Source organism: Sinocyclocheilus grahami, unplaced genomic scaffold, assembly GCF_001515645.1.
Source record: "Sinocyclocheilus grahami isolate Dianchi unplaced genomic scaffold, SAMN03320097.WGS_v1.1 scaffold787.1, whole genome shotgun sequence".
Taxonomy (NCBI): Eukaryota; Metazoa; Chordata; class Actinopteri; order Cypriniformes; family Cyprinidae; genus Sinocyclocheilus; species Sinocyclocheilus grahami.
In genome coordinates, this window is record NW_015505966.1 from 728,058 (window position 1) to 754,148 (window position 26,091).

General features: G+C 38.5%; 2 protein-coding genes and 1 long non-coding RNA gene across 4 annotated transcripts; 2 read left to right on the plus strand and 1 right to left on the minus strand.

Moving 5' to 3' along the window:
• Positions 1–930: 930 nt before the first annotated feature.
• On the plus strand, positions 931–7,782 carry LOC107561686 (charged multivesicular body protein 3-like). The gene is made up of 6 exons (XM_016246159.1): positions 931–1,079; positions 1,351–1,411; positions 1,555–1,734; positions 5,793–5,914; positions 6,008–6,122; positions 7,528–7,782. Exons 1-6 carry the CDS (start codon positions 1,035–1,037, stop codon positions 7,668–7,670), a joined length of 666 nt encoding a protein of 221 aa, XP_016101645.1. The 5' UTR covers positions 931–1,034; the 3' UTR covers positions 7,671–7,782.
• LOC107561687 (uncharacterized) lies at positions 1,752–12,218 on the minus strand. Its single transcript, XR_001605887.1, has 3 exons — positions 12,204–12,218; positions 7,941–7,946; positions 1,752–2,267 (listed from the first exon to the last, which is right to left on the minus strand). It is a non-coding gene; the product is annotated as an uncharacterized lncRNA (long non-coding RNA).
• reep1 (receptor accessory protein 1) lies at positions 10,940–24,132 on the plus strand. Of its 2 annotated transcripts, XM_016246157.1 has the most exons (8): positions 10,940–11,039; positions 13,445–13,517; positions 13,619–13,695; positions 13,843–13,963; positions 14,585–14,698; positions 16,737–16,908; positions 17,620–17,891; positions 22,496–24,132. In XM_016246157.1, exons 1-8 carry the CDS (start codon positions 11,008–11,010, stop codon positions 22,571–22,573), a joined length of 939 nt encoding a protein of 312 aa, XP_016101643.1. In that variant the 5' UTR covers positions 10,940–11,007; the 3' UTR covers positions 22,574–24,132. The 2 variants fall into 2 exon arrangements, with proteins under 2 accessions (XP_016101643.1, XP_016101644.1); XM_016246158.1 differs by lacking the exon at positions 17,620–17,891.
• The last annotated feature ends 1,959 nt before the right edge of the window (positions 24,133–26,091 follow it).

Here is a 26,091-nt window from a genome sequence, read left to right on the forward strand (position 1 = left end):
ATAAAATATCTGACTATAATTGAGGGGAGATTATTATTTTCCTGTTAAAAGAAGACGTTGCCAAATGGGTTTATTATTTGGTGATTAAAATAAATAAATAAATAAAATGATATATTTAACACTGTAAACTTTATGATCGAAAATATTTGATTATAACTGAAGGGAGATCATTATTTTCATATTAAAGAAAGGCGTTGTGGGTTTATGAATCAATTTTTATTTTATTATTTTTATAAACTGTTTTTCATTATGGGGTCAAATGAATGTGTTAATACGTTTTATTAAATATGCTTATCCTTATCAGGAGTGCATTTTTTTGTGTTTGTTTGTTTTGCAGTTTAGCTGTGCCTCATCACAATTCTTGCCTGTAAGAATCAGATTATCATTTCAGATGTTGAAAGCCTGGTGAGAGCAAACGGGTCTCTCAATTAAAGGGGTCATATGATGCTTTTTTAAAGATCATTATTTTGTGTATTTGGTGTAACAGAATATGTTGACATGCTTTAATGTTCAAAAAACACATTATTTGTCAAATACTGTACATTATTGTAGGTCCTCTATGCCCCGCCTCTCTCAAACGCTTCGTTTTCTACAAAGTCCCTCCTTCTGACAGACAGAACACAGTGAGTGAGTACAAAGAAAAACAAATGAGCTTAAAAAGTATTTAGCTTCCTAATTGATGGTCACTGTTCACATCACTGTCCTATTAGCCTACTTTATTTATAAATAAGTACATAAATAAATAATCAAATATGTTTTATATATTTATATAATTGTATACGTATGAAAAAAATATATTTATTTGTCAATCACTGTCTATTTCGACATAACAAACATTAAAAAGATTATGTGTTAATAGTAACGGAAAATACAGTTCAAGCTGGACTTTTATTATGAAAAGTAAACTTTACTTACCATAACCGGAAATTCCTTATGTTGTCATCCGTCGAGAGGCTGGAATCAGGAAGTGGACATTTAATGTACTATTTTGATCGAGCTCGTCGCTGTTCAGCTATCTAATTTACAAGTTTAAAATGGGGCTTTTTGGAAAAACGCAAGAGAAACCACCGAAGGACCTTGTAAGTGAAACATGGACTCGGGAGTTAAGGGTTTTTATTAAATGTTCCATTGTAAATAATAGCAGGCCTATAAATAGCTCGCTTGTCATAGGCCCTACTTGTTGGTAACATGTTGTATTACGTAATGCCATTTTAAACGAGGTACTTTAAAAAGTTTGGTTTAATTCTGTGGTCTGTACGTGGGTTGTTATGAGAACTAACATCATAAAATCGCCTTTACACGTATGTAGGTACATTTCAATCTCAAGCTGTCTTCATCTCTTTTCTGTAGATCAATGAATGGTCTCTCAAAATCAGAAAAGAAATGAGGGTTATTGACAGACAGATTCGAGGTGAGGTCATATTACACCGGCAATTGTTATTTTGACAAATTGCAGTCTGTTGTAATAATGTAATATCATTTTAAATGAAATTCACTTAGGTAACTGTACTTGACAGAAGTTGTAATTGTGTATATTTTATATTTTTTCCAAAGATATTCAGAGAGAGGAGGAGAAGGTGAAGAGATCGATCAAAGATGCTGCAAAGAAGGGGCAGAAAGATGTCTGCATCATCCTCGCCAAAGAGATGATTCACTCAAAGAAAGCTATCAGCAAGCTGTACGCCTCTAAAGCCCAAATGAACTCTGTGCTGCTCAGTATGAAGAATCAGTTATGTGAGTATAGTTTTTATTTGCAGACCCAACAATGTGCTCTGTAAGTTCACAAATGGCATGGATTCATTAAATTAATTCATTAAAAAAAAAAACACTCTTCCACTGATCCACTTTTCACACAAGAACCTTTTTGATTCTTGAATTTAATTGGCTGCAGTCAAAAGTATGTTACAGAAAAAAAGGGGAACCAATGTGATGAAAAGAACGACATTTTAAGTTATGCTTTGGGTTTGTATAGCTGCCACAGGAAATAATGTGCAAGTTGTGGGAAAAGGCTGGAGTACACCACGGCGTTTAAATCTGAACACACTAGGCATCATACACTTGCCGACAAATGATTACATTTAACTCAAAATCTTCACACTGGCTATAACTCTTGGCAACTACTGTCATCTTGTCCGGACTGTTGTTTGGGCCAAAGTATTAAAATTAGAGGTCGACCGATAATGGATTTTATCGATACCGATAGCTAGGTTGGACCACACTAGCCAATAACCGATTAATCAACTGATAGTTTTTAAAATGGATACTCACTAAACAGGCAAAGGTTCAAGGTTTGTGTCGATTAGGGCTGATCGATTAATTGCATTTGCGATAATATCGCGATATGAGAAACCGCGATTTTTCAATCGCAGAGGCTGCGATTACACGGTCACGTGACACGCGAGAGTAAAGAGGTGTGTTCGACTTGAAGATCAGATCGGTGTATGACATCAAAGTACGGCGAGAGAAAGCATAAGGAGACGTCCCTGCTCTTATAGCTCTCGCAGTACTTTGATGACACACACCCATCGGTCTAGCAGCGCTGCTTCAAGTCGAGCGCGGGCCATCAGCAGAAAAAGAAAAGAAATAAAACCGTAAACAGCCAAAGGATGTAACTTAGAATGGGTGATGGATCGGTTTGTGAAAGCGAAGAGAAAAGCCATAGATGAAGTCGCACAGACCCAGGCAGGTGCTGGTCATTCAAAAGCTAAATGCAGAAAATATGACGAGGCATATCTTGCTCTCGGCTTCACTCACTGAGTCTATACCGGATGCTACAGTTGTGTGTCGTGCCGCAAAAGCTCTACTGTACACTGGATGCGACAAAGCGAAAGCATTTGAACTTTGTCAGTACGTCATAAATAGAACAAGGCAATAGTTTAATGTCGCGCCGCATCCAGTGTACACAGCGTCACTGATTATAATGGGTTCTACTGTATTTTGCCGCTCGCGTCCGGTGTAGACACAGTGTTTAATGTCGTTGGTGAGGAGGAAAGCCTGTGTGTGTCCTATGCCTTAGTGTTTCCCAACCGGGGTGCCGTGTAAAGTAAAAAAAAAAATTTGTTTAATATTTTTAAATTGCTAAAATGTTCGTAAAAGCAGCTATTATATAATATCCATTTCTGATGTCGCCAATAATTAGAGATGCACTGAAATTCCGGCTGCCGAAAATGAGTTCACCGCTCAGGTTTCACTTTCAGGTGGTGTGACGCTCTCCGTATTATCCCGCTCTATGTGTGCGCTCCACTCAGTCGCTCCACTCATATAGCATTCATGCTCATCGGAACAGCAAAGTCCACTCAAAAATCAAGCTGACAGGAAACATGGATGTAGTACAGTATTGTTTCTGTCTGCAATAGCCCTGCTGTGCTGTAACAAGGTGTGGTAAATGGGCAACTCTGGTAACACTGCCCTCTCATTCATTGATCTGCTAACCGTTATGCTCACGTGTCCTCTGATAATAATAGCTATCTAGGATTAAACATTATTTGGATAATTGGTAAAAAAAAAAAATCTCTTAATATCCCTAATGTGTGTTAGACTTACCCGAAAAACTAAAAAGCTATTTATTTCATTTGTAGGCCTATCGTGATTTTTAAAAAATTTGTGCTATCATTAGTCATTTCTTTATTTGTTCTTATTTTATTATTAACTGCATAGCCTCATTGTCATTTTTTATTCAATTCAAAGTTTTAAATCAAGCTATCTCGTGCTACTGAAACACAATTACCCCACTGTAAAATAAAAACAACACTGAGTGAAAAAAAATCGCAATTAGATTATTTTCCAAAATCGTTCAGCCCTAGTGTCGATGAGTTTGAAGTTGAAGCAAAACGGAAAAAGGAAGTGCGATCTGTACTGTAGCTCTCTATATGAAGCATACAGACTTTATTAGACAAACATTTCACTGAAAATGCACAATACAAAATCTTCCAGCCTAGGGTGAAGTCATTATAAATACGCAGTGGTGTATAAAGTACCTGAAAGCTATACTCAAGTAAAAGTACAGATATCTTACCAGAAAATTACTTTGGTAGAAGTTGAAGTCACCGTTTAGAATATTACTTGAGTAATTCATTCCAACGTAAGAAAACATTTCTGGAATCTGCATATGAAATAGCATTTAGATGTATTTACACAGTTTATGTATCTCAGAGGGGACATGGATGCATTTAAACCATAGACTGTATAAAAACATGGACATAGTGCCCGTGACGTCACCTGTAGAGTTCTGAAGAGAGTTTTTGAAGCTCAAAGTGGGCGGAGCCGGCCATCGCCATCTTGGCCGTGCGTCACTCCCAGATAATCGAAAATGGGCAAAGAGGCGTGAGCAGGTTGCTGAAACCACGCCCACCTAGCTCGACGGTGGTGACAGCAGCAGCAATCCACCTGTCACTCAAGTGGCCACGCCCTTAATTATGCAGAACTTTAAGGCTTAATATAATTTAAACGGGTGAGTTATAAAAAAATTCACCCCCTCACAGTTGTCATGAAAAAATTAGCTATATAGAGCAAAATCATTTTTTGAACCAGGCTGTAAACATGTTTTTTTTCTGCTGTAAAGTTGGGCAATTTAACATGGAGAGTCTATGGGATTGACTCCCTTTTGCAGCCAGTCTCTAGCGGCCAGTTGATGAATTACAGTTTAAGTCACTTCCGTGTTGGCTTCACCAGAGAGACCGGGAGGTTACCGCTTGATTTAAACAGCAGTTACAGATGGATAAATAATGTTTTGTTTTTAACATAAAACGTTGAATACTGATATTTGAAATAATTTAAAACATGAACAAAATAGTCTAAATGTGAAATTAAAACCGCCAGTAGGTGACAGCAAGTGACTGTTAATGAGTGAGTCATTGAGATTCAACCTATTCATTCAAATGACTGATTCATTCAGAAACAAACATTTGACTGTTTTCATGAGTGAATCACTGAATCATTTATTCAACCGATTCGCTCAAAAAGCTGATTCATTCAATAAGTAAACAACGTCCATTGCACAGAGACGCAAAACAGTGCTGTGATCTTTGGAACTATTTTCTTTGGCAAAATTGAGCAAAAACAAGCAATATTATGTCTAAAATGTAAGTCACTTATTGCTTTACTGAACTTGTGTAAAATGATTCTTAAATTTGTTCATGCTGATATTTGCAGAAAAACGGTAGGCTACTCTTTGTGTGATATAGATTAAGTTAACTATATTCAATTATATAAACATAAAAAAGCATACAAAAGCATTTTTGCCATCTACAATTTAGAATGCCTTGAATTTTGAGTTTTAATAGACTAATAAATCACGTGCGTGCACTCTCTGTGATATACTCGATCATTTCAGATCGCACATCATTACAACAACACTTATCATATTATCGCAGACGATGCTGTATCGCACACCCCAGACTCGACTTGAGTGTAAAATTAATCATCCGCAGTTGTGTGCGCAGCCGCGCACTTTTTTGCAGGTGAGCAAAGGTGTTATTAGGAGTCTAACTTGCAAACGGCAGACCACTGATTCGTCAAACCTGCTTTCTTGCAGTCTGTCTTCTTCTGACTATTTTGTAGTAAGTAACAAATATGCTTTGGGGGAAATGTATCGGATTAAAAGTAAACATTTGGGTCAGACTCACATTGTTGGAGGTGCTGCTAATGTTCGAGTTCTCTCAGCCTTGTGGGCAAACACTTCTGTTCTTTCACTACCAATGCAGCATATATTCAACAACTTAATTATTCAATAATATTAACCTTATTATATAAAGTGTTACTCATACATTTTTTTCATTGGTTTCCAATTACAGCTGTATTAAGAGTGGCAGGTGCCATGCAGAAGAGCACAGAGGTCATGAAGGCCATGAACAGCCTGGTTAAAATCCCAGAGATTCAAGCCACCATGACAGAACTCTCAAAAGAGATGATGAAGGTACATACATGAACACTTCTTCTAATATTCTGCAAAGAAACGTCTTGATGAGCACATGTAACATCTCTAACGTGGAGCACTCATACTGCACAGGCGGGAATCATAGAGGAGATGCTGGAGGATACACTGGAAGGGATGGATGATGAGGAGGAAATGGAGGAAGCAGCAGAGGCTGAGGTTGATAAGATCCTCTTTGAGATTACAGCTGGTAAGGAACCACATAACCATCACCCACACTGTAAAAACAAAAATGACCGTAAAAGGCTAAAAATGCTACGGTAAAAACTTGCCCTTACTATATACAGTGAAAACTAAAAAATCCAACAGAACATTTCATGACATTTTACAGTAAAATACTGTTACATTTACAGTTTTGGAAAAGAATATCTTGTCATCTTATAATTCACTGAAAAACCACTGTATAATTCACTGTGACAGCTTGAGAAAGCCAACTTACTGAAATACTATTTAAAATTTAAATTATTATGATTATTTTTCTTACTAAAACTGTTGACTCTAACTCGTCCTAGAGCTTTAACTCTGTAACACCAAACAATCTGACCAAGTGTGCTATATCTTTTCTAACTGATTGGACTTACGGTTTTCATAAAAGTCCCATAGACTTACATTGACGGAATGTTCAAATGAGCCAAGACTATTCAGACTCCAACTATCAAAATTGAAATTTAAACTCCCAGAATCCCTTCCCTTCTATGTAGTACTATTTCTAAGCCATTCAAACTCATTCAAGCTTCCATTCTACCAAATATTTCTAATCTATCTATCTATCTATCTATGTTTTTCTGACACACTATATTGCCTTCAAAACATTCAAACTTTAAGCTTTAAAACTACTTTAAACTATTTCAAACTGAAAACCATCAAACTTTTCAAACCTTCTAGTCTGGCCTTCCCAAGCCAAATTTAAGGTTTGTCTTGACGAACCTTTTTATCTTGTTTAAATAACTGTTTCTTCTTTGTTTACATTATGGTTTTATGTTAAATCTTGTGTTAAATCTTTTGCATTCTTTTTGTGTCGTGTGGCAGTGTAACATGACATGATGCATTTACCTCAGTTTCTGGTAAAGATACTTGTTTTGATTGATGTGGATTATTACCTGCACTGAAAAAAATGGATGGTGAAACTATTTTCACCCAGAAATGACAAGGAAATGGCAGATAACGCATTTAATTAAACAGGAAATTTTATTAAAGAAATATTGAAATAGTATTTTATTGTAAAACATACTCTCGTTTTATTTACAAAAACAAAATCTTTTTTACAGTGAGTGTTTTTGGTGGTTGTCAGTGTATTATAGAGGCACAAAACAGATTTTAGTACTTCAGTAGGTTGGTATATTAACATTATATTAATGAAATATACTTTTTTTTACTGTAAATTTAAGTTCAATTTGTAAAGCCTAATGTGGGCAACCACAGCTGCTGTTTTTTTCCCCCGTAAACCAATTTTTGTGTATAATGTGGAAATGGCCATTTTATCTCACCTCCCCAGCCTTTTCTTATGATGAAAAGTGCTACCGAACAAAACATTTTATCATTATACACTCATAGATATGAACCAAAAATTAAATTATTGCTTTGTTTAATAACAGGTGCACTTGGAAAAGCACCCAGAAAAGTCACAGATGCCCTGCCTGAACCAGTGCCGATTGAAGACATGGCAGCCTCAGAAGTGGAAGAAGAAGAAGAAGATATCGAGGAGATGCATTCCAGGCTAGCAGCGCTGAGAAGCTAAAAGACCTGTGTTTTCCCCTTGAGCTCTATAGGCATAGACAACATATCTTACTTCCTCTGTAGCTTTTCTTACCCATAAAGACACTTTGGTACATTAAATTTAGCACTAAATTCAGACTAATTCTTTTTTTCAGATCCTCAGAGAGTTCATTGCCATGAGGTGCCATGTTGAACTTCCAGTGACCAGTATGAGAGAGTGAGAGCGATAACACCAAATTTAACACACCTGCTCCCCATTCACACCTGAGACCTTGTAACACTAATGAGTCACATGACACTGGGGAGAGAAAATGGCTAATTGGGCCCAATTTGGACATTTTCATTTAGGGGTGTACTCACTTTTGTGGCCAGCGGTTTAGACATTAATGGCTGTGTGTTGAGTTATTTTGAGGGGACAGCAAATTTACACTGTTATACAAGCTGTACACTCACTACTTTACATTGTAGCAAAGTGTCATTTCTTCAGTGTTGTCACATGAAAAGATATAATAAAATATTTACAAAAATGTGAGGGGTGTACTGACTTCTGTGAGATACTCTATATCTTTGTATGTTATTAATTATGAGGTTTTTTTTTTACTATGCTTTTGCTTTTATATGACTGAAATGCTTACGAAACAGATGTTTTCCCCTAATGAAGTAAATGGCTGACAATTTATGAAATAGTTTCTTCAACCATGTTATATTTTAAGTTGGATATTTGAATATTGGTCAGCTGTCAGTTTGCTATAATTCTAATATGTCTACTCTCCATATGAAACAACTCCTCTTTGTGCATCGTGGCTTCATAATTAGTTTTGGCATGACCAATTTAGTATGGCATGACCCATTAATATCTGCTTATTTGGCATAGATTGTGCACTCTGGAGTGACAAGTGCATGGATTTTGTACAGATCCAGGCTCAGTATGTTGACTCGTTTATAATCTTCTGAATGAACCAAATTGCAGGGCTCCAGACTGCGACCAAATAGTCGCATTTTACGACCATTTTTTCTGCCTGTGCGACTGATTTTTGTGAGCAGTCCAATTCACAAGCACTGCCATTTCTGTTGCATTTGAGAAACATCAAACGGCAAGCAAAACGAAAGCGAAACTAAACCGCGCTACGTTTCAGCTGCGCAGCTCGGACCGCGACGCAAACAGACTTGTCCGAGCTCAGAACAGCTTTACGCATACGCAGTAACGCTAACTAAACCATGGTGTTGCGGTAGAAATAGTCGAATGCATTACATCATTCATGCAACCTTTTGAGAGAGAAATTCAAGCACTTTTCAATGACTTTCAAGCATTTCACAACTATTTCCAGCACTGTTTAAGCTCTAAAATGATCCAGTTTGAATGTTATTTTTAATGGGATGACCAAAATATACTTTGTGGTAAACAAACACTTATGTAAAATAAAATAAAAAATTACATCAAATCACAATTATAACCTGTAGAGGGCAGCAGAGGAGCACTTATTGGCTTATTAGTCATTAATTTCTACTTTTTCTCTATAAAATATCAAATCATCAAGAAATCTGATTTTGTCAGAATTTTACACTTTTTTTGTGTATGAAATAAGAAAAGTCACCTTCAAGTGCCTTGAAAAACAAACTTTTCTTCAATTTGCTACTAAATCACACATAATCACTGAAGTTGGTCAGTTCCATATACTAGAAGAATAATGGTACATTTAATAAGAGTGGAATATATACATTTTCTATATAAAAATGTGATTTTGCACCTGTTACTGTTGTTAATACAAGTACATTTTGCGTGCATCTTAACTCAAGCTTAGTGCTTTACTGTCAAATCTGTATAAACAATAAACAAAAGAAAAATAAACAAGAAATGAACATGTAATATTATTAGTAACTGCACTTATTAATGCAAAACAATAGTAATTTTATGATTAAATGATCTATATTTTCATACTCCCGCACACCACCCCCAGCGTTACCAGATCTGCTCCTGGCGCCACCATCTGTAGAACTTAGTGGCGCTGGTGCCACTCCTCTCAAATGTTAGTCTGGAGCCCTGCGTTGATTATTTTGTTTCATTTCAGACCTTTGCTGTTGTAGAAAAACATTCACATCTGCACAAAACTGTGTTTTGTATATTAGAAAAATATGTTGATAACACCAATAAAATTTTACAGGCAAAAAGTACATTTCACAACCCCAGATACAGATCCCCTGTAAAGACCTTGTCTCAGACGACCACCGGGACAAGACCACAGGAACCAGATGAGTCCTCTGCACAATGTGACTTTGCTGCAGCCTGGAATTGAACTGCTGGTTTTGTCTGGTCAGAAGAGAACTGGCCCCCCGGCTGAGCCTGGTTTCTCCCAAGGTTTTTTCTCCATTCTGTCACTGATGGAGTTTTGGTTCCTTACCGCTGTCGCCTCTGGCTTGCTTAGTTGGGGACACTTCATTTCCAGCGTTATCGTTATCTATGATTGCAAAGATATTATTTAAACTGAGCTGGATGTTGACATCACTGAATTCAATGATGAACTGTCTTTAACTGAAAAATGAGTGTTTATTATTGTCACTTTGCATTATTGACACACTATTTTCCTAATTAATGCTGTTCAGTTGCTTTGACACAATCTGTATTGTTAAAAGCGCTATATAAATAAAGGTGACTTGACTTGATGAAACCGATGTTCTAATATAATCTGTTAAAATCTCGTACAAGTCATAATTTACTCTATAGCATAGGGGTTTTACAGTAATATATCTCGTTGACTGTATTATTATCTGCTGCTTAAGCACGGTCTTTTGGGATTCTCAGAGGGTTATTTTACTTACCTCAGTCTCTCTCTCCTTTTGACTCGCTCTCTGTCCAGCTTTGTGAAGGAAACCTGATCTTCTGAGTGTCTTTTGACTCTGAATCTAGGTTACGTGCTCTGTTTATTTCCCAAAGACAGCGTGTCTGAGTTTAAATAAGTGCGTTTAGAGTATTACAACCTCAGATTGGGTAGGTACGAGTATGATTCAGCCGGAATGCTTTTGCAGCTTGTTGTCATAAGACTATTTAAAAAAAAATTCTGTACAGTTTTGGTGTCGGGCAGAAATCTTACGAGTCCTACACAGGCAGCATGTTTGGGCATCATGTGACATGAGATGTCTACCTTACCAGCATTTGAGGCTCGCTAGGTTTTCAAACCCATACAATTATTTATGGGTCGTATATTATTTTTGTCCGTTATGTTTGTTCTTTTTGTCCATTATCTGTAACCCACATGTTCAGAGCAGAGCGCCTGCGCGGACGCGTCTGTCAAACGATAAATGCCGACACCAGACTCGAAGGAAACTCCTCCCTGTCGACAACACGCCGCTCTCATAGCGCAATGGTCTCCTGGATTATTTCTAGGCTTGTGGTGTAAGTCTTTATTCTGCTCTTGTAAAGCATTTTTATTGGGATGCATGAAAATTCAATGCGTAATCTTTATATGAATATGTTGTTTTTCAGCTTTTTTATTAATGCGAAAACGCAAGGGTTTCTAGGGCACCTCTTAATTCTAGACAGAATGAAATCACATATGGTTATGCATCAGGTCCGATTCGTTCTGGTTAGTCTTCAGATTATTTTGTGTACATGTTGAAAGGCTATTACAAAGGTTACCTTAGGTTACTGTACACTTGCAAGCTAATGGATATTGATGGTTCTCCAGAATAAGAATCTGACACCAGTGACACGGTGAATTATGCAGGATATGAAACAATTTTAGCTCAGCTTTTGAAGCAGTTCATATTATGTAACAGTTTTACATCATTTATTGGAAATGCACAATAGGGTGTTAATATTGAGTCATTGCTTGGAGTCGTGTAGGTACACTCTAAAAATGCTGGGTTAAATACAACCCAGTGTTGGGTAAAATAGGGACAAACCCAGCAGTCAGGTTGTTTTGACCCAGCGGTTGGATTAAATGTTTAACCCAACCTTCTGGCTAGTAACCCAACCGCCGGGTCAAAACAGCCCAACTGCTTGTCCATATTATACCCAGCACTAGGTTGTATTTAACCCAGCATTGTTTCGAGTGTACAGTAGAGCAAGTCTTTGATGTGTCATAAAGAAAGACAATGGGATGATCAACCCGCTGATGGTCACTGATGTGTTTTCCAGTATTTGGTTTATTGTCGCGAATTATGTTTAAATGGCGTATTCTTTTCCGTGCGCGTTCTGATGTATTCCACGTAAATGTCTTAGTTTTGTTTAATGCTTCAGTCAGTCCTCTATGCTAAGCGCGCAAAATCTCTAAATAGCCGTCCGATTCATCTTAGATCACAATATCCGATGACATTGCACATATGCCAACACTTGTGCTGTAAACTAGCTGTGTGAAGAGTCTAAAATTAGACAACAAACCGGTATTTTTGCTTGGCGTGCCCTAGATAGTGTGCAGTGGGCTCTACTTGGTCGGAAATGTTTAGTTTTGAGGGTCCCTGACGGTGACTGGGTGACTCTGGACTCGGTTTGTGGGTCGGTCATTTGATCGGGTCAGAAGCGCAGCTGTTACAGGGCTGGGACTGAGAAAGAGAGGACACTGAAATAGTGCTAAACTGAAATACTTAAACACAGGTGCAGGGCACTTCTTTTGGTTTTTTGGTTACTTTCCAATCACCCATTTAATCTATAGTGTCAGCAGTGTTCCGTCACATTTGCTTCTGATCTTTCTTTGCGCCCTCGGTCTATTTTTATCAAGCATGCAGAATGCAAACCTGTGCAGATATGTCGCCTGTTTACGTGATACAGTGGCTTTACAATAGGCAAGAACTGGAAGAATAATATTCTGGGCCTACTAAAGGGCAGTTATCTCAAATTTCTATAATGGAAAGGGAGTGGAGCGGTTTCCTTTCAGGGAAGTGGTGGGCCTAGATGGAAATAATTAGTGGGCATTTTTATGTAATTTTGTAATACTGAAATCATATAATACTTGACATTAATTTCTGTGACAAATAAACCCTACACTCTAAAAAATGCTGGGTTAAATACAACCCAGTGCTGGGTAAAATAGGGACAAACCCAGCAATTGGGTTGTTTTGACCCAGCGGTTGGGTTACTACCCAGAAGGTTGGGTTAAACATTTAATCCAACCGCTGGGTCAAAACAGCCCAATTGCTGGGTTTGTCCCTATTTTACCCAGCAGTGGCTTGTATTTAACCCAGCATTTTTTTAGAGTGTACATAACCTTAACTGTTTTCTGAAGAGATTTGAGTACATGCACAGATGAGGTAGTACAAAGCATTTTGCTGAATTTTGTGGTAGGGGAGACTGGGATTACTTGTTTTTATTCCAGTGAATATTTTCTCAAAATACGTGTCTTATTGAATGTCAATAAACCACTGTTATTGGCCAGGGGGGAAAAAATAGATCAGTTAAATCACATGTGTTAATTTAAATCACATTCTATAGCAGGACAAGTGGGGTATACACTATTTGGGGTAAGTTGTCGCATGGAACTATTTATTGACACAAAACTTTGCATTTTATATTTCAAGTGAAACGTGAAAAAAATACTTAAATGTCTTCATGAGCTATTTTTAGAGTATTTAGAGTACTTCTATTTATTGACTTATTACATAACTATGAAACATAATAATTCACGAAACAACAAAAAAGGCAACATCGTATTGTTTTGCCAACAGAAATTATAATTAATGAAATAAAATGAGATACTTTAAAATACAACAAATAAAACCCATGTCAAATACACTTGTACACTTGTCCTATTCTGTTTGTTTTCCACTTATTTATCTTAAGCATGATTGTTGCATTTCTTACAGGCTCATATTTGGTACCCTTTACCCGGCATACTCCTCATATAAAGCTGTTAAATCGAAAGATGTGAGAGAATATGTAAGTACAGCTCTGATATATTTTCATCAGTTGAGCTTAATGACTTCATGTTTATTTGCCTGCTGGTTCCATAAACTTACTATTCTGCTCATTTTAAACAGGTGAAATGGATGATGTACTGGATAATATTTGCACTTTTTACTACAGTTGAAGTGATTACTGATATATTTTTGTGCTGGTGAGTACAGTGTGCCATTGCTTTTGTCATATCCTTTTGTTAGGAATTACTCATATTTTTATTTCTGCTGATGCATATGACGATTTGACATTGGCGGTAACCAGCTTGACACATGAGTGTATGATTGTCTTTTATTGTCTTTTGAAGGCTCCCATTCTACTATGAACTCAAAATTGCCTTTGTGGTGTGGTTACTTTCCCCATACACAAAGGGATCCAGTGTTTTATATAGAAAATTTGTCCACCCTACACTGTCCTCTAAGGAAAAGGTACAGTATTTGATGTGATCTGTTCACTGTTCATTTTTATGTTTCCGTTCTGTTGAACAATTTTTTTTACCCTGTCTAGGTTAAAAAAAATTCTAATGAAATCAAATTATATATTTAAATGAAATTATATATAAAATGATATACAGAACTTTCTCTAATACACAGACTAATAAATATTCTAATATTCTAAATGTTAAACAAACTAGCAAGCATCATCCTTATCAGCTGTCGAGAATCTCAACTTTCCAGTGTTTTTAATGCTAAGAAACTGAATTGTTGGTATTGAGGAGGAAGTACATTTGACTTCTTTTCCTGTAAGCTTTTTGAGTTGATTTCCCTGGTTGACAGAGGATGAGCGGTGGTGGAGGAAATGGTACTGTTATTTTCCACAGTCTTTGCTCTGCTCTTTATTCTTGGGGCAGGAAATTCGTCAGAAGGACAAACTAAGGGCAAATGGAATTGACAAATACCACTGATAACAAAGAGAAAATGAAAACTATTCAAATTTTCTTTTACTCATAGAAAGTGAAAAGTGGTGCTGATCACAAAGTATACAATGGAATGAAACAGTACCATTCTTCATACAACTGATGTGAAATGTTCTTTATGACTCTTTCTTAGGACATCGATGAATACCTTTGCCAAGCAAAAGATAAAAGCTACGACACCCTGGTGCATTTTGGAAGGAAAGGCCTGAATGTGGCAGCAACAGCTGCTGTAATGGCTGCCACAAAGGTAGTAATCTAATACCCTGCGTCCCAATGTTCATACTATCCATGTGTCCCAAAGCATAGTATGTTGAAAAGAGTATGTCAAAAGTAGATGGTCTACTATTTCAGGTAGATTTTTGAAGTGTGGCTCCATGCACACTCTAATGGCTAATATTACGCACAATCCATTGCGCTTAAAGACCTACTTCTGGCAGATAAACGTGCTACTTCTTTTCTCTCCAATACGATAGGAAGTTAAAGGGGTCATATGATGTTGCTAAAAAGAACATTATGTTGTGTATTTGGTGTAATGCAATGTTTATGCGGTTTCAGGTTAAAAAAACACATTATTTTCCACATACTGTACATTATTGTTGCTCCTCTATGCCCTGCCTTTCTGAAACGCGTCAATTTTTACAAAGCTCATCGGTCTGAAAAGCGAGGTGTGCTCTGATTGGCCAGCTATCCAGTTCGTTGTGATTGGCCGAATACCTCAAGCGTGTGACGAAAATATTACGCCCCTACCATACTGTTGATGCAGTGTCCGGCCGGAGCGACGAGACAAAAACATTATAACCCAATATAAATGAGGCATTTGTTGCATCCAGTGGGGACATAATTACGGATTAGAATGACTTATACTGTCTTTTTACGTGCTGCGTTGCATCGCGCCGCATAAACATAAAACCATGTCTGCATTTATGATCGGAGAAATGACAAACAACAAGCGCTACTCTACACTGCTTAAAACTCGCGTTTGACTCGTCAGTGGCAAATTCTTTAAATATAAAAAATGTACTTACAGGCTGTGAGTCAGAAGCGCCAGACTGTCTTTGCAAAGTTGGAACTGCCGCACTTTATAGAACAGCCTTTGAGCTCAGACCCATTGTAGGCTACTCTGCAGGTTCAGGAAACAGTCCTCCATAAAATGCGTCACACACTGCGGGCTAGAGTGAGGAACAGCCGGCAGACATGAGAACGGCTCGGCCGGAGGGCTTGCGGCAACCACATGTGATGACCCCGGGCTGGACTCCGCTTCGTCCACGGTGAAAGCCAATCCGGCGATCGACAACGCGAAGTTGTTGTATTTCCTCAGCGACCAGCACGGATCAACTCTAGGCATGACGAAGCGATATCGTCCTCTTTTGGAAGACCAAACAAAGTATTTTCGCTTTCACAACAAAACACACAGCGCCTTCACGACATGGTGGCGGCAACAACAAAACTACAGCGAGAATAAAAGTTACGCCTTCTTTCTTTGCGTGAACATTTGGGCGGCGTTATGCAAATCTTCCCACATAGTGATGTAGACATGTGGGGGCGTGTTAGAACGAGCCGTTTTAGGTAGGCGTGGCTGACTCTTAACTTTTATAAAGAATATCTCTTTGGATTTGAGACTTTAGTCTTTGCAACTTTACAGATCTTCTCTATGCACCAAGAGCTTGTAACACTCCAAAGAGAAAGGACCAATTGAAATCGCATCATATGACCCCTTTAAAGCTCTTGAAGATTTTTTTTTTCACTCTGTTACCAAAATTACCAAAATCTGCAAATAGATTTCAGTGATTTTATTTTTATCTAGCAATAAACAATAAATAAACATATGTGCATGCATAAATAAATTACAAACAAGCAAATAAAATTTATAACAAAAAAACTATTTTAAACTAAAAATAATTTAAAACAAAGTTATGAGTTTAATCGTTTAGGCTAGATATGTTAGATAATAGTGTATCCAATAGTTCAAACTCCAAAGAACATGGGATTTATAGCTTAAAAATATAATTTTGATATATCACTTTTGGGTGTAATTTAACGTATCCCATATTGACTGGTTTTAGTTTATTTTAGATAATATGTGTTTCTTTTGAAGTTAATATTTACTATATTTATGCCTTATTATTATTTAAGCAGACTGCATAAACAAAACATACTTCCACATCTTCAGGCTGATTTTGTATAAACAAAGCAGATTGTTGATGATAGTCTAAAACACAGCATAAATCAAGACAGTATTTAGACCATCTTAAAGAGTTCCATCTGACTCCATGTTCTCGATCCAGGGCCAGGGTGTTCTCTCCGAGCGACTCCGCAGTTTCAGCATGCAGGACCTGTCATCTTTCCAGGAAGAGGGCCAGGCAAAGAATTCAAGTTCTGTAACTACTCAACCTGCAGCCGCACAGCACAGAACATGCACTATGATGCGCAGCAAATCAGAGGCTGGTTACAGCAAGGGTAAGCAAAGCCAAGCCAAATGATCAGTGCTGTATTTCTCTTAACCCTTTGAACAAGATCCTACTATCAGCCAATCGGATTTCTGCTAATCGTGTTTGGTTTAGCTGCTTCTCTCAATCATCCCTTACATGTAATTAATCCTTAACTTGAGTGTTGTAGCCCTGCCAATGTCCTGGGTAAATGTTTGATTAGGAAATTGTTTATTATTGTCTAGTCTTTACCTATTTTTATTGTGCATTACAGTCAAAGGATCATAGAGAAGCATTTATTTCTCTTAAAGGATAGTTCACTCAAAAAAAGAAAATTCTGTCAAAGTCATGTTGTTCAACCAATATGAGTTTGTTTCTTCCGTGGAACACAAAAAAGATATTTGGCAGAATGTTCCTGCTGCTCTTTTCCATACAATTAAGTGCATGACAACGGGCTGTCAGTGCTTCAGAAATTATGAATTCACTTTGCATTCACTTGAATTGAATGCGAAAGAGGACCAGGAAGTTCCCCTGCACCAATCATTTTTAACAGCATTGTCTTTCACAGTGTCAAAACTATGGTAACTTATCAGTTTTTGTCATTCTGCTTTACATAAGAATCGAATCTTCCATAAAGCCATTTATAATGAATGTAAAAATGCTTTGACTCAGTTTTAAAATATATTCAGAGTATAAGTTGGAGTCACAGTCTGTGTTTTAATGTGCTGTTGTCATGGTACAGGCCATGATTTTGACATGACCGAATATGAGATGTTGAACTTGGAGCAATATGCCCCCATTGAGCCTCCTGGTCCGCTGACACCCACACCCACCCCGACCCCATCCCAGCCCACTCTGCCTCAGCCTGAGCCCATGACTCCACTGCTTTCCCCTCCTGAGTCCTTCCAGGATAAATCCGCATCCCAACCCGTAGCCTCAGAGGAGCATGAGGAGAAGGAGGAATTTGCCTCATCTGCTTCAGTCCAATTCAGATTTAAGAGGCGTGCCCCTGAGGTACCCCTGTTTTCTGATGCTTAGCTGTTGACTTGCCTGGCAGCAATGAGATAACTGTTAGCTTGTTGTGACTAACTTGCTAAATCACTAACCAATGTTTGCTGTTTACCGGCTATAGTCAGCTGAGTGAGTATCCGATGAGTCTGACACTCTCACCTCAGGTCACGACTAGCATTCGGTTACGATGAGTCATAGGAGAGACGTGGCAGTCTAAAATGGCAGGGAAAGATGATTCAAGACGCTTTGATGGATGAGAGACATTGTTACACAACATAAATTATAAGGCTTATTCTACCAAAATGTCAGATTTGAAAATGCTAGCTGCTTAACTGACAAATCTTTGTTATCGAATAACTTTTTGTTATTGTCTCTTGTTATTGATCTTTTCTGCTGGTAAAAGGTTCTTTATAATGGAAAAACGTTATTTAGACTGTTAAAATGTCATTCTAAGAAAAAAAGAAATAAGAACTGGAAATAGGAACCCAAAATGTTATAGCATCACTGCGAAAACCCCCTTTTGAATTTTTAAGAGTGTTAGAGTAATGTTTGATTTATAAACCTTTATTTTTATTATTTCTTACTGTTTATTTCATCAGAATTATTGCACTTTCACATAAGCACAAACCAAAAGAATGTCAACTCGCATGGTTTGCTCACAGATTTAGTCGCAGCAAACAGTGCAAATGCCGGCGTGAAAACAGACGCTATTACACTATTATTTGAGCAGAATATCTAGAGCATGTGCACATGGTTGCCAGGTTGGAAAGTTTAAGTAAACCACCGAGCAGAAGATTTATCGATTTAAAAGAAAACCTTGTTTCAGGATAAATAGGCTAATCAACAAGCAAATATCGCATATGATTATGCTTAGTAAATATAGAGAAGCATGATTAAAATCATGGTGCAGCCCAGTCTTAACTGAACCAACACTGATCTGACTTGATCTATTTAATGACACTGTTGTCTTTTAGAGCTGCTGTACAGCAGAATCTGAATTGTCTCCAGTTTCATCATTGATTCTGCTATTTTCCTGTTAATCACTGTGAAGCTGCTTTGGCACAAGCTGTACTGTATAAAGCGCTATAGAAATAAAAGTTGACTTGACCTCTGAGCACCCCCTTACAGTGGACCATATTTTGTTGTGGTGATGGTACTGTGACTTCTCCAGAAGCTAACAGGTCAGATGTCAGCTGACCAGGAATCAAATGGGATGGGATTTCATTTGTAGATGTTGGTCAGAGTAGCCCTGCCCTATAAAGAACTGAGTTTGCTGCTTACAAGAATTGTCTGATGTGAACCATGCCTTGGACAAAAAGAATTATCAGTGCACCTAAGCTTAATAATTATTGACTTACACAATGCTGGAAGAGCTACACAGGCATCTCTCAAAGCTTTGATGTTCATCAGTTCACTGTAATTGTCTATAAATGGAAAAAAAGTTCAGCACTGTTGCGACTCTAAGAATGAGTGACCTCTAACATTGACTGCAAGAATGCCATAATGTCATCCTTTGATTCATTTCAATATTCCTGTAAAGATCATGCTGCTGCCTTTTATAGATGTGTGGAAGGACAAGAGTAGCATCTAAACACACGCTACAATAAAAACATTTAGAAAGAATTATGATGTAAAACTTCTCCTGTTCTCCTGTTACTTACAGGACTCACAAAGTTGTAACTTTTTTCTTGTAATTGTGATTTTATATCTGAAAATGTAGACTATTTCTTGTATTTGTGAATTCACTTTCTCGTTATTGCAAATTTATTTCTCAAAGTGGTGAGAAATTGTTTTTTTCACATAATTTCTTACAATGACATATGACTTTTACAATGTAATTGTGAATATATTTTGTATAGTCTCCTGTATGCCCCACCTTTCTGAAACGCGTAGATTTTTACAAAGCTCATCGTTCTGAAAACTGAGGTGTGCTCTGATTGGTCAGCTACCCAGTGTGTTGGGATTGGCCGAATACCTCAAGTGTGTGACGGAAATGTTACGCCCCTTACCATATTTTGGTGCCGTGTCCCGGAGCGACGAGACAAAACCAATAAAACCCATTACAAACGAGGCATTTGTAGCATCCAGTGGGGATATAATTACGGATTATAATGACTTATACTGTCTTTGCGTTGCGTATCGAGCCACGTAAACATAAAACCATGTCTGCATTTGTGATCGGAGAAACGACAAACAACAAGCGCTACTCTATACTGCTCAAAACTCGCGTTTGAATCATCAGTGGTAAATCCTTTAAATATGAAAACGTACTTACAGGATGTGAGCCTGCATTATTTGTCAGAACACCGGCGTTGTAGGCTACTCTCCCAGGAAATAGTCCTTGTCCTCCGTAAAATGCGTTGCAGACATCTGAATATTTGGTTTGAACTGTTCTAGAACAGTGTTGTAAATACAACTTAACCACTGATTTCTAGTCGTGTCTCACAACATGGCGGCGGTGGCAGCAACAATACTACAGCGAGAATCAAAGTTACGCCTTCTTTCTTTGCGTGAACATTTGGGCGGTGTTATGCAAATCTTCCCACACAGTGACGTAGACATGTGGGGGCATGGTTAAACGAAGTGTTTTAGGAGGGGGTGGACCAGTCTTAACTTTTATAAAGAATATCTCTTTGTGTTTGAAACTTTAGTCTTTGCAACTTTAGGGATCTTATCTATTCACGAATAGCTTGTAACACTCCGAAGAGAAAGGAAAACTTGAAATCGCATCATATGACCACTTTAACAATTTTACTCTAATGCTGTAACTGAGTCTGCGGAGTGAGGATCCAGTTGCAGCTTTATTAACACCAGATCAATGGTGAACAGAGTCAAGCAGCCGTAAGGGAGAGACAGGAGCATAAACAATAACAGGCAATGGTCGTGGCAGACAGAAGAGAATCCAGAAATGATAAACAAATGCTCCTGATGGAGAACAGGTGTGTGTAATTACTGTAGTTCCAGGTACGGAGCTTGTGGGAAATGTAGTCCATGGTGAGAATTGACCGGTTTCATGACAGAGCCCCCCCTCCTAAAAGCAGCTTCCAGACGCTCCTACCAGAAAGTTCTACTAATAGTCCACGGTGGAGTTGACGGATGGAGGAACTATGAAGGGGGTGGAACTGGAGGTACCAGGGGTCCGACTGACGGAGAAGGAGCCAGGGAAAGAGGAGCCCAAGGCAGAGACGAAGAGCCGTAGAGCCAAGGTGACACTGAGGGAATGGAGGACCATGGCGGAGCTGAAGGGAGAGAGGAGCCCAACAAAGTCGGAGGAATGGAGGGATGAGGCGAAGCCGGAGGAGTGTAATCCTGAGGCGAGGGTGGGACAACTGACCAAAGTGGAGCCGGGGGACGAGGAAGCCTGGCAGAACTAGTGGACTGACAGAGCATGGTGGAGATGAGGTAGCTAGGGGCCGAGGCATCACCAATGGGTCGACGGACCAAAGTGGAGTCCAGGTCTTGAAGGCCGAAGACGGAGATCTGGGTTCCTCCACTTCTGGTGTAGCTGGAGGTTGGATGTCCTGAAGGGGATCCTGACCGCTAACCACCCTCGAAGGATGACCTAAAGGAACAGACAGACAACAGCGGAGACAGGACAAAAAACATGACCTGCAGATGAGGAGGGAGAGGGAGGTTTGGTGGGACAAAAGGGAACACAGTTTCACAATTAGTCTCTTTATCCATAAATGAACAGGCGTGAAGTTCATAATCGGCCTCCTTGGCCATTGTAGAGCAGCAAACAAACAGAGTCCAAACAACAGGCAAGAGATCGGGGCAGACAGCAGAGAATCCAGAAACGATAAACAATCCAGGTAATACACAAAGAAACAATCCTCAATAAAGAAAAGCTTGGTATGTCGCACAGGCAAACAATGCTTCGCAGTGAGTGCAAGTGAGTGAGTAACCTTTATAGTGCTCCTGATGGAGAACAGGTGTGTGTAATTGTGTGTGTAGTATGGGGCTTGTGTGGGAAATGTAGTCCATGGTGAGAATTGACCAGTTTCGTAACAGATGCCATGTCTACACTGGGCCGGACTGTTGTCGCATCACAATAGCTTGAGGTTGTCTACACTAAATGTGTCAAAGCGAAAGTTCCAAATCAGTTGTAGTGTAAGTGTGTAGAGTACTGTTTTTATCTCATCCAATGTGGAGAGTTTCAATGATTATAATGGATTTACATTGATTTTGTCGCATCGCTTGTGTCCGGTGTAGACACTATTTGAGAAATAGGCTTCCATAGATTGATAATACTTAATGGTTTTTTTTTGTTGTTTTGCATCTTTTTTTTTGACATAATTTAATTATTTTATGAACCAAAGCTAGTGGGCCAGTTTAACCCGTGACCATACCACCTTACCTAACCGACTAAAAACAGGCCTTTGTACACAATGCATATTCAGTCATGCATTCTCAAATCATGTTTGTCTGTCCTTAGACTGACACATCACAGAAATATATGTGCCCTTGCTCATATTGGCCTGATCTTGTGATCATGTTTATTTGTGGACAGTAAACATGGTGTGCATTGCTCTCTGATTTGACCTGCTGATTCACTGATTGACCCGTTTGTTTGATATATTCTCACATGTCTCTTGTTTCTCTCTTAGCCTCCTCCTAGAACCCTAAGACCTGTCACCCGATCCAGATCAAAGAACGCCCTCACTTTGGACACTGAAGCCATGTGACTGTGCATATACTCCGAGAGCGCTTTAGCTGTCTTACCTGCAACATGAGAAGACGCAACAAGGGAAGGCAGAGAAAAAAAAGGAATGCAGCCCAAATGTTCAAATATTCAAAAGCAGCCTTGCTCTATTATGAGGTAACCAAAGCGATGTGCAACCTTTCGCTTCTGATCTTTGACACTCAAGCGGGAGGGGATTCATTTAGGTAACATGTTCACATGCATACTGCTGCTCTGCGACTCTTTGGGGGTTATTAAACTTGTTTTGTATATATTTATGGTATGTTTGAGTGTCGACTGTTTGATTTCTTGGTATGATTTTGGGAGAAACAAACGCATGCATGTCCCTCTGGTCACCCAACCATAATCACTGCACACAGTCATAATACTTACTGTTTATGAACATTTTACTTTTAGGGGGACTGCACTCATTTCGGGTCGCCCAAAGCCCCCTCAACGACTACTGAGTAGCAAGGTGTTTCAGAATCAGCCTTTCTTAAAACAGTAGTTCTTAGTGAAAAAAATACTGCACTGATGTGGTAGGTGTGTTTGACTGCAAACATAACATTTATTTCATGATTTATGTATCAACAAATGCAAGGGTTCATCTGTCGAGATGGACTTTTTAATACATGCTTGTAGTTGACCCAAATATAGGTATTGATCACAATACCCAATGTGATTTGTGATTTAAAATAGATGGACAAAGTGCAATGTATTTTACGATTCTTCTAAACTTTCAATAGTTCAGCCATAAACTTAAAATATTGCGCTGTAACTTCATATAAAGTTAATCAATAACCATCTTGTTAAAAATACACTAAAAATCTTTCTAGACAGAAAGAGGCAATTAAGTTGATATTTGTTTATGGTGATTCTTACTTTACCTCATTAATTATTAGGTATGTGCAGTATTTTTTTATAATTTCAAAACTCAGCACTGATTGATCAACATGGAATTTCATGTATTTTGATGTAATTTAAGCTGAATATTTTCTGTTATTTCTTAGTTGGCTTCTTAAACCTCTTCAGTTGCTTGATGTCGCATGTATTATTCCCATTGACAATTTGAATGTGTCTCACATTTTTGGCCTCCACTTTCTGAACGCGTTCAGTATTAAAGTACCTTATCAGAGTTGAGCAGGCATTAGTGGTGATTTGGCACAACACAAAGCGGGTCCTTCAGTCAGTGTAGTCGTTTTACTTTTGTAGCATTCACACATTTAGTCATATGAGGACAAACAAATGTCTGAAAACACTGTGCAATTACACTAGCATGTATCACTGAGAAACTCAACAACAGTTTGCTGTTGCATCATTCCTGATCACAGTCAAGTAACTTGTAAATCTCTATGTCATGGAGAGGACAGCAGTGCATCAACTATCAATCACATAGTAAACACAGCTGGATCTTAGAACATTGTATACTTAGAAAGCTGTTCACAATGTGTTTTATACTGTGAGAATGATGACTATCCTAGTCTCATAAACACGCTTTGACTTGTTGTATTTGCGATCTTGTAGCTGTTCAAATGTAGGGTGACCATATGTGCCATTTTCCCAGGACGCGTCCTGGCCAGGATTTCTATATTGCCTAAAATAACTAGGCTTTGGCTTTGTTTGCCTGTGCAGACCGATCGGTGTATGACATCAAAACACCATACAGACGGTTCCTTATGCTTTCAAAATGCTCTCGAGGTATTTTGATGTCATACACCGATCGGTCTGCACACGCAAACAAAGCCAAAACCTAGATATTTTAGGCAATATAGAAATCCTGGCCAGGACGCGTCCTGGGAAAATGGCACGCATGGTCACCCTATTCAAATAATTATATCAAACTTCACTGACAAAATAGCAGGCTCAGGAACAATTTTTGTCATTTCATCACAATTTTATTTGAACGTGAAAATATCTACAATGTGAACTAAAATCTAATTGGAATAGTGATTATCTGGTTGGCGTTCTTTTTGTTGGGTTTGTGTTTCCAGTTTTTACAGCGAGAGAGCAGCATTTTCTCTATGTGAGATTGGCGTGATTTTAAAGTGCTCTGTATGGAACCATCTTTGGCCTTTTACAGCATATAAAAACAGCTGACTGTTGCTTCTTTGTATATTCAGGTCATTCAAGGCACAACCTTTGAAATACCATGTGAAGAGCAGTTTATTTGTGGATTTAGGTAATCTGTCATTCGGTGGGAAAATAGCTATTTATGAACTTAACCCATTTTAAAGGGGTGGTTGATTGCGATTTCACTTTTTTAACATTAGTTAGTGTGTAATGTTGCTGTTTGAGCATAAACAATATCTGCAAAGTTATGAAGCTGAAAGGGCAATGCAAACGGAGATATCGTCTTTTAAAATTCTGGCGGTTTAATGCCTACAAAAACGGCTGGTAAGGACTACAACAAGTTACTTCCCGGGTTTGTGACATCAGAAACCCAGATAAACCCCGCCCTCGGGAAAAGGCAGCAAAGGGGGCGAGGCCATGCTGCGCTGCTTTAGAGAAGAGGAAGAGAAAACTAGAGGTGCACGTAAAAATCTATTCATATATGAATCGTGATTCTGTCTTCTAACGATTCTAATGGATTCACAAGTTTCAAAATCAATGTTCTAAAGCAGTGGTTCTTAATACTGTTCCTCGCGTCCCCTGCTCTGCACACGCTCTCTCTCTCTCTCATTCAGCTCAGCTCCAACAATGAACTGTTCCAATTATACTTATTAAACATGGACGCGCGTGCAGTTGCCGTAATGTATTAAAGCTTTAATCAGGATAAAACCATATATTAAAAGCTAACATAAGCAGTAGCATTTACAAATAACAGCATATCTAAAAGTATGAGACAACAACAAACAAAAAACATAGGCCTACCATTAAAAGCCGTGCTTGCACAGGTTCTGCACGATCCTCTTCAATAATATCCTCTGCTTCTCAATCGGGCTCAAACTGATAAGCGATATTATCGACGCCGTTGTTTACAATACAACCGGAGCACATGGCGCTGAGGTGAGGGGCGGGACGATTAGATGCACTCTAGAGGCGGTTTAGCCAATCACAACACACTGGGCTAGCTAACCAATCAGAGCCCATTGACTATTTCTGAGGGCGGGGCTTCATAAAAGCAGGAAATGATCCGCTCGTTTCTCAGAGAAGGGACGGAGCGGTGTGGAATAAAGGTAAATTATGTGAAAAATTATGCGTTTTTTTTTTAAACGAAGCATCAACACATGTTAGACTGCACCCCATAAACACAATCAAGCCTAGAAAAAAAACCAGTGAACCACCCCTTTAAAATATCAATCTCGGTGGACAACTTTCTGGATTGTCAATTTTCGAATATGAACGTTCAACATTGCATATGCATGCTTAATCATGTCAGACGAAGATGTATTTAAATACAGGGACTTAAGTAGAGGCTGTGCCTTTAAACACTAGAAAAGTCCTGGCTGTCTGTTAAACCCATTTGAAACTGAACTGTCATGTATTTTTGAGTTGTTTGTGCCAGGTTGTTAAGATTACGAG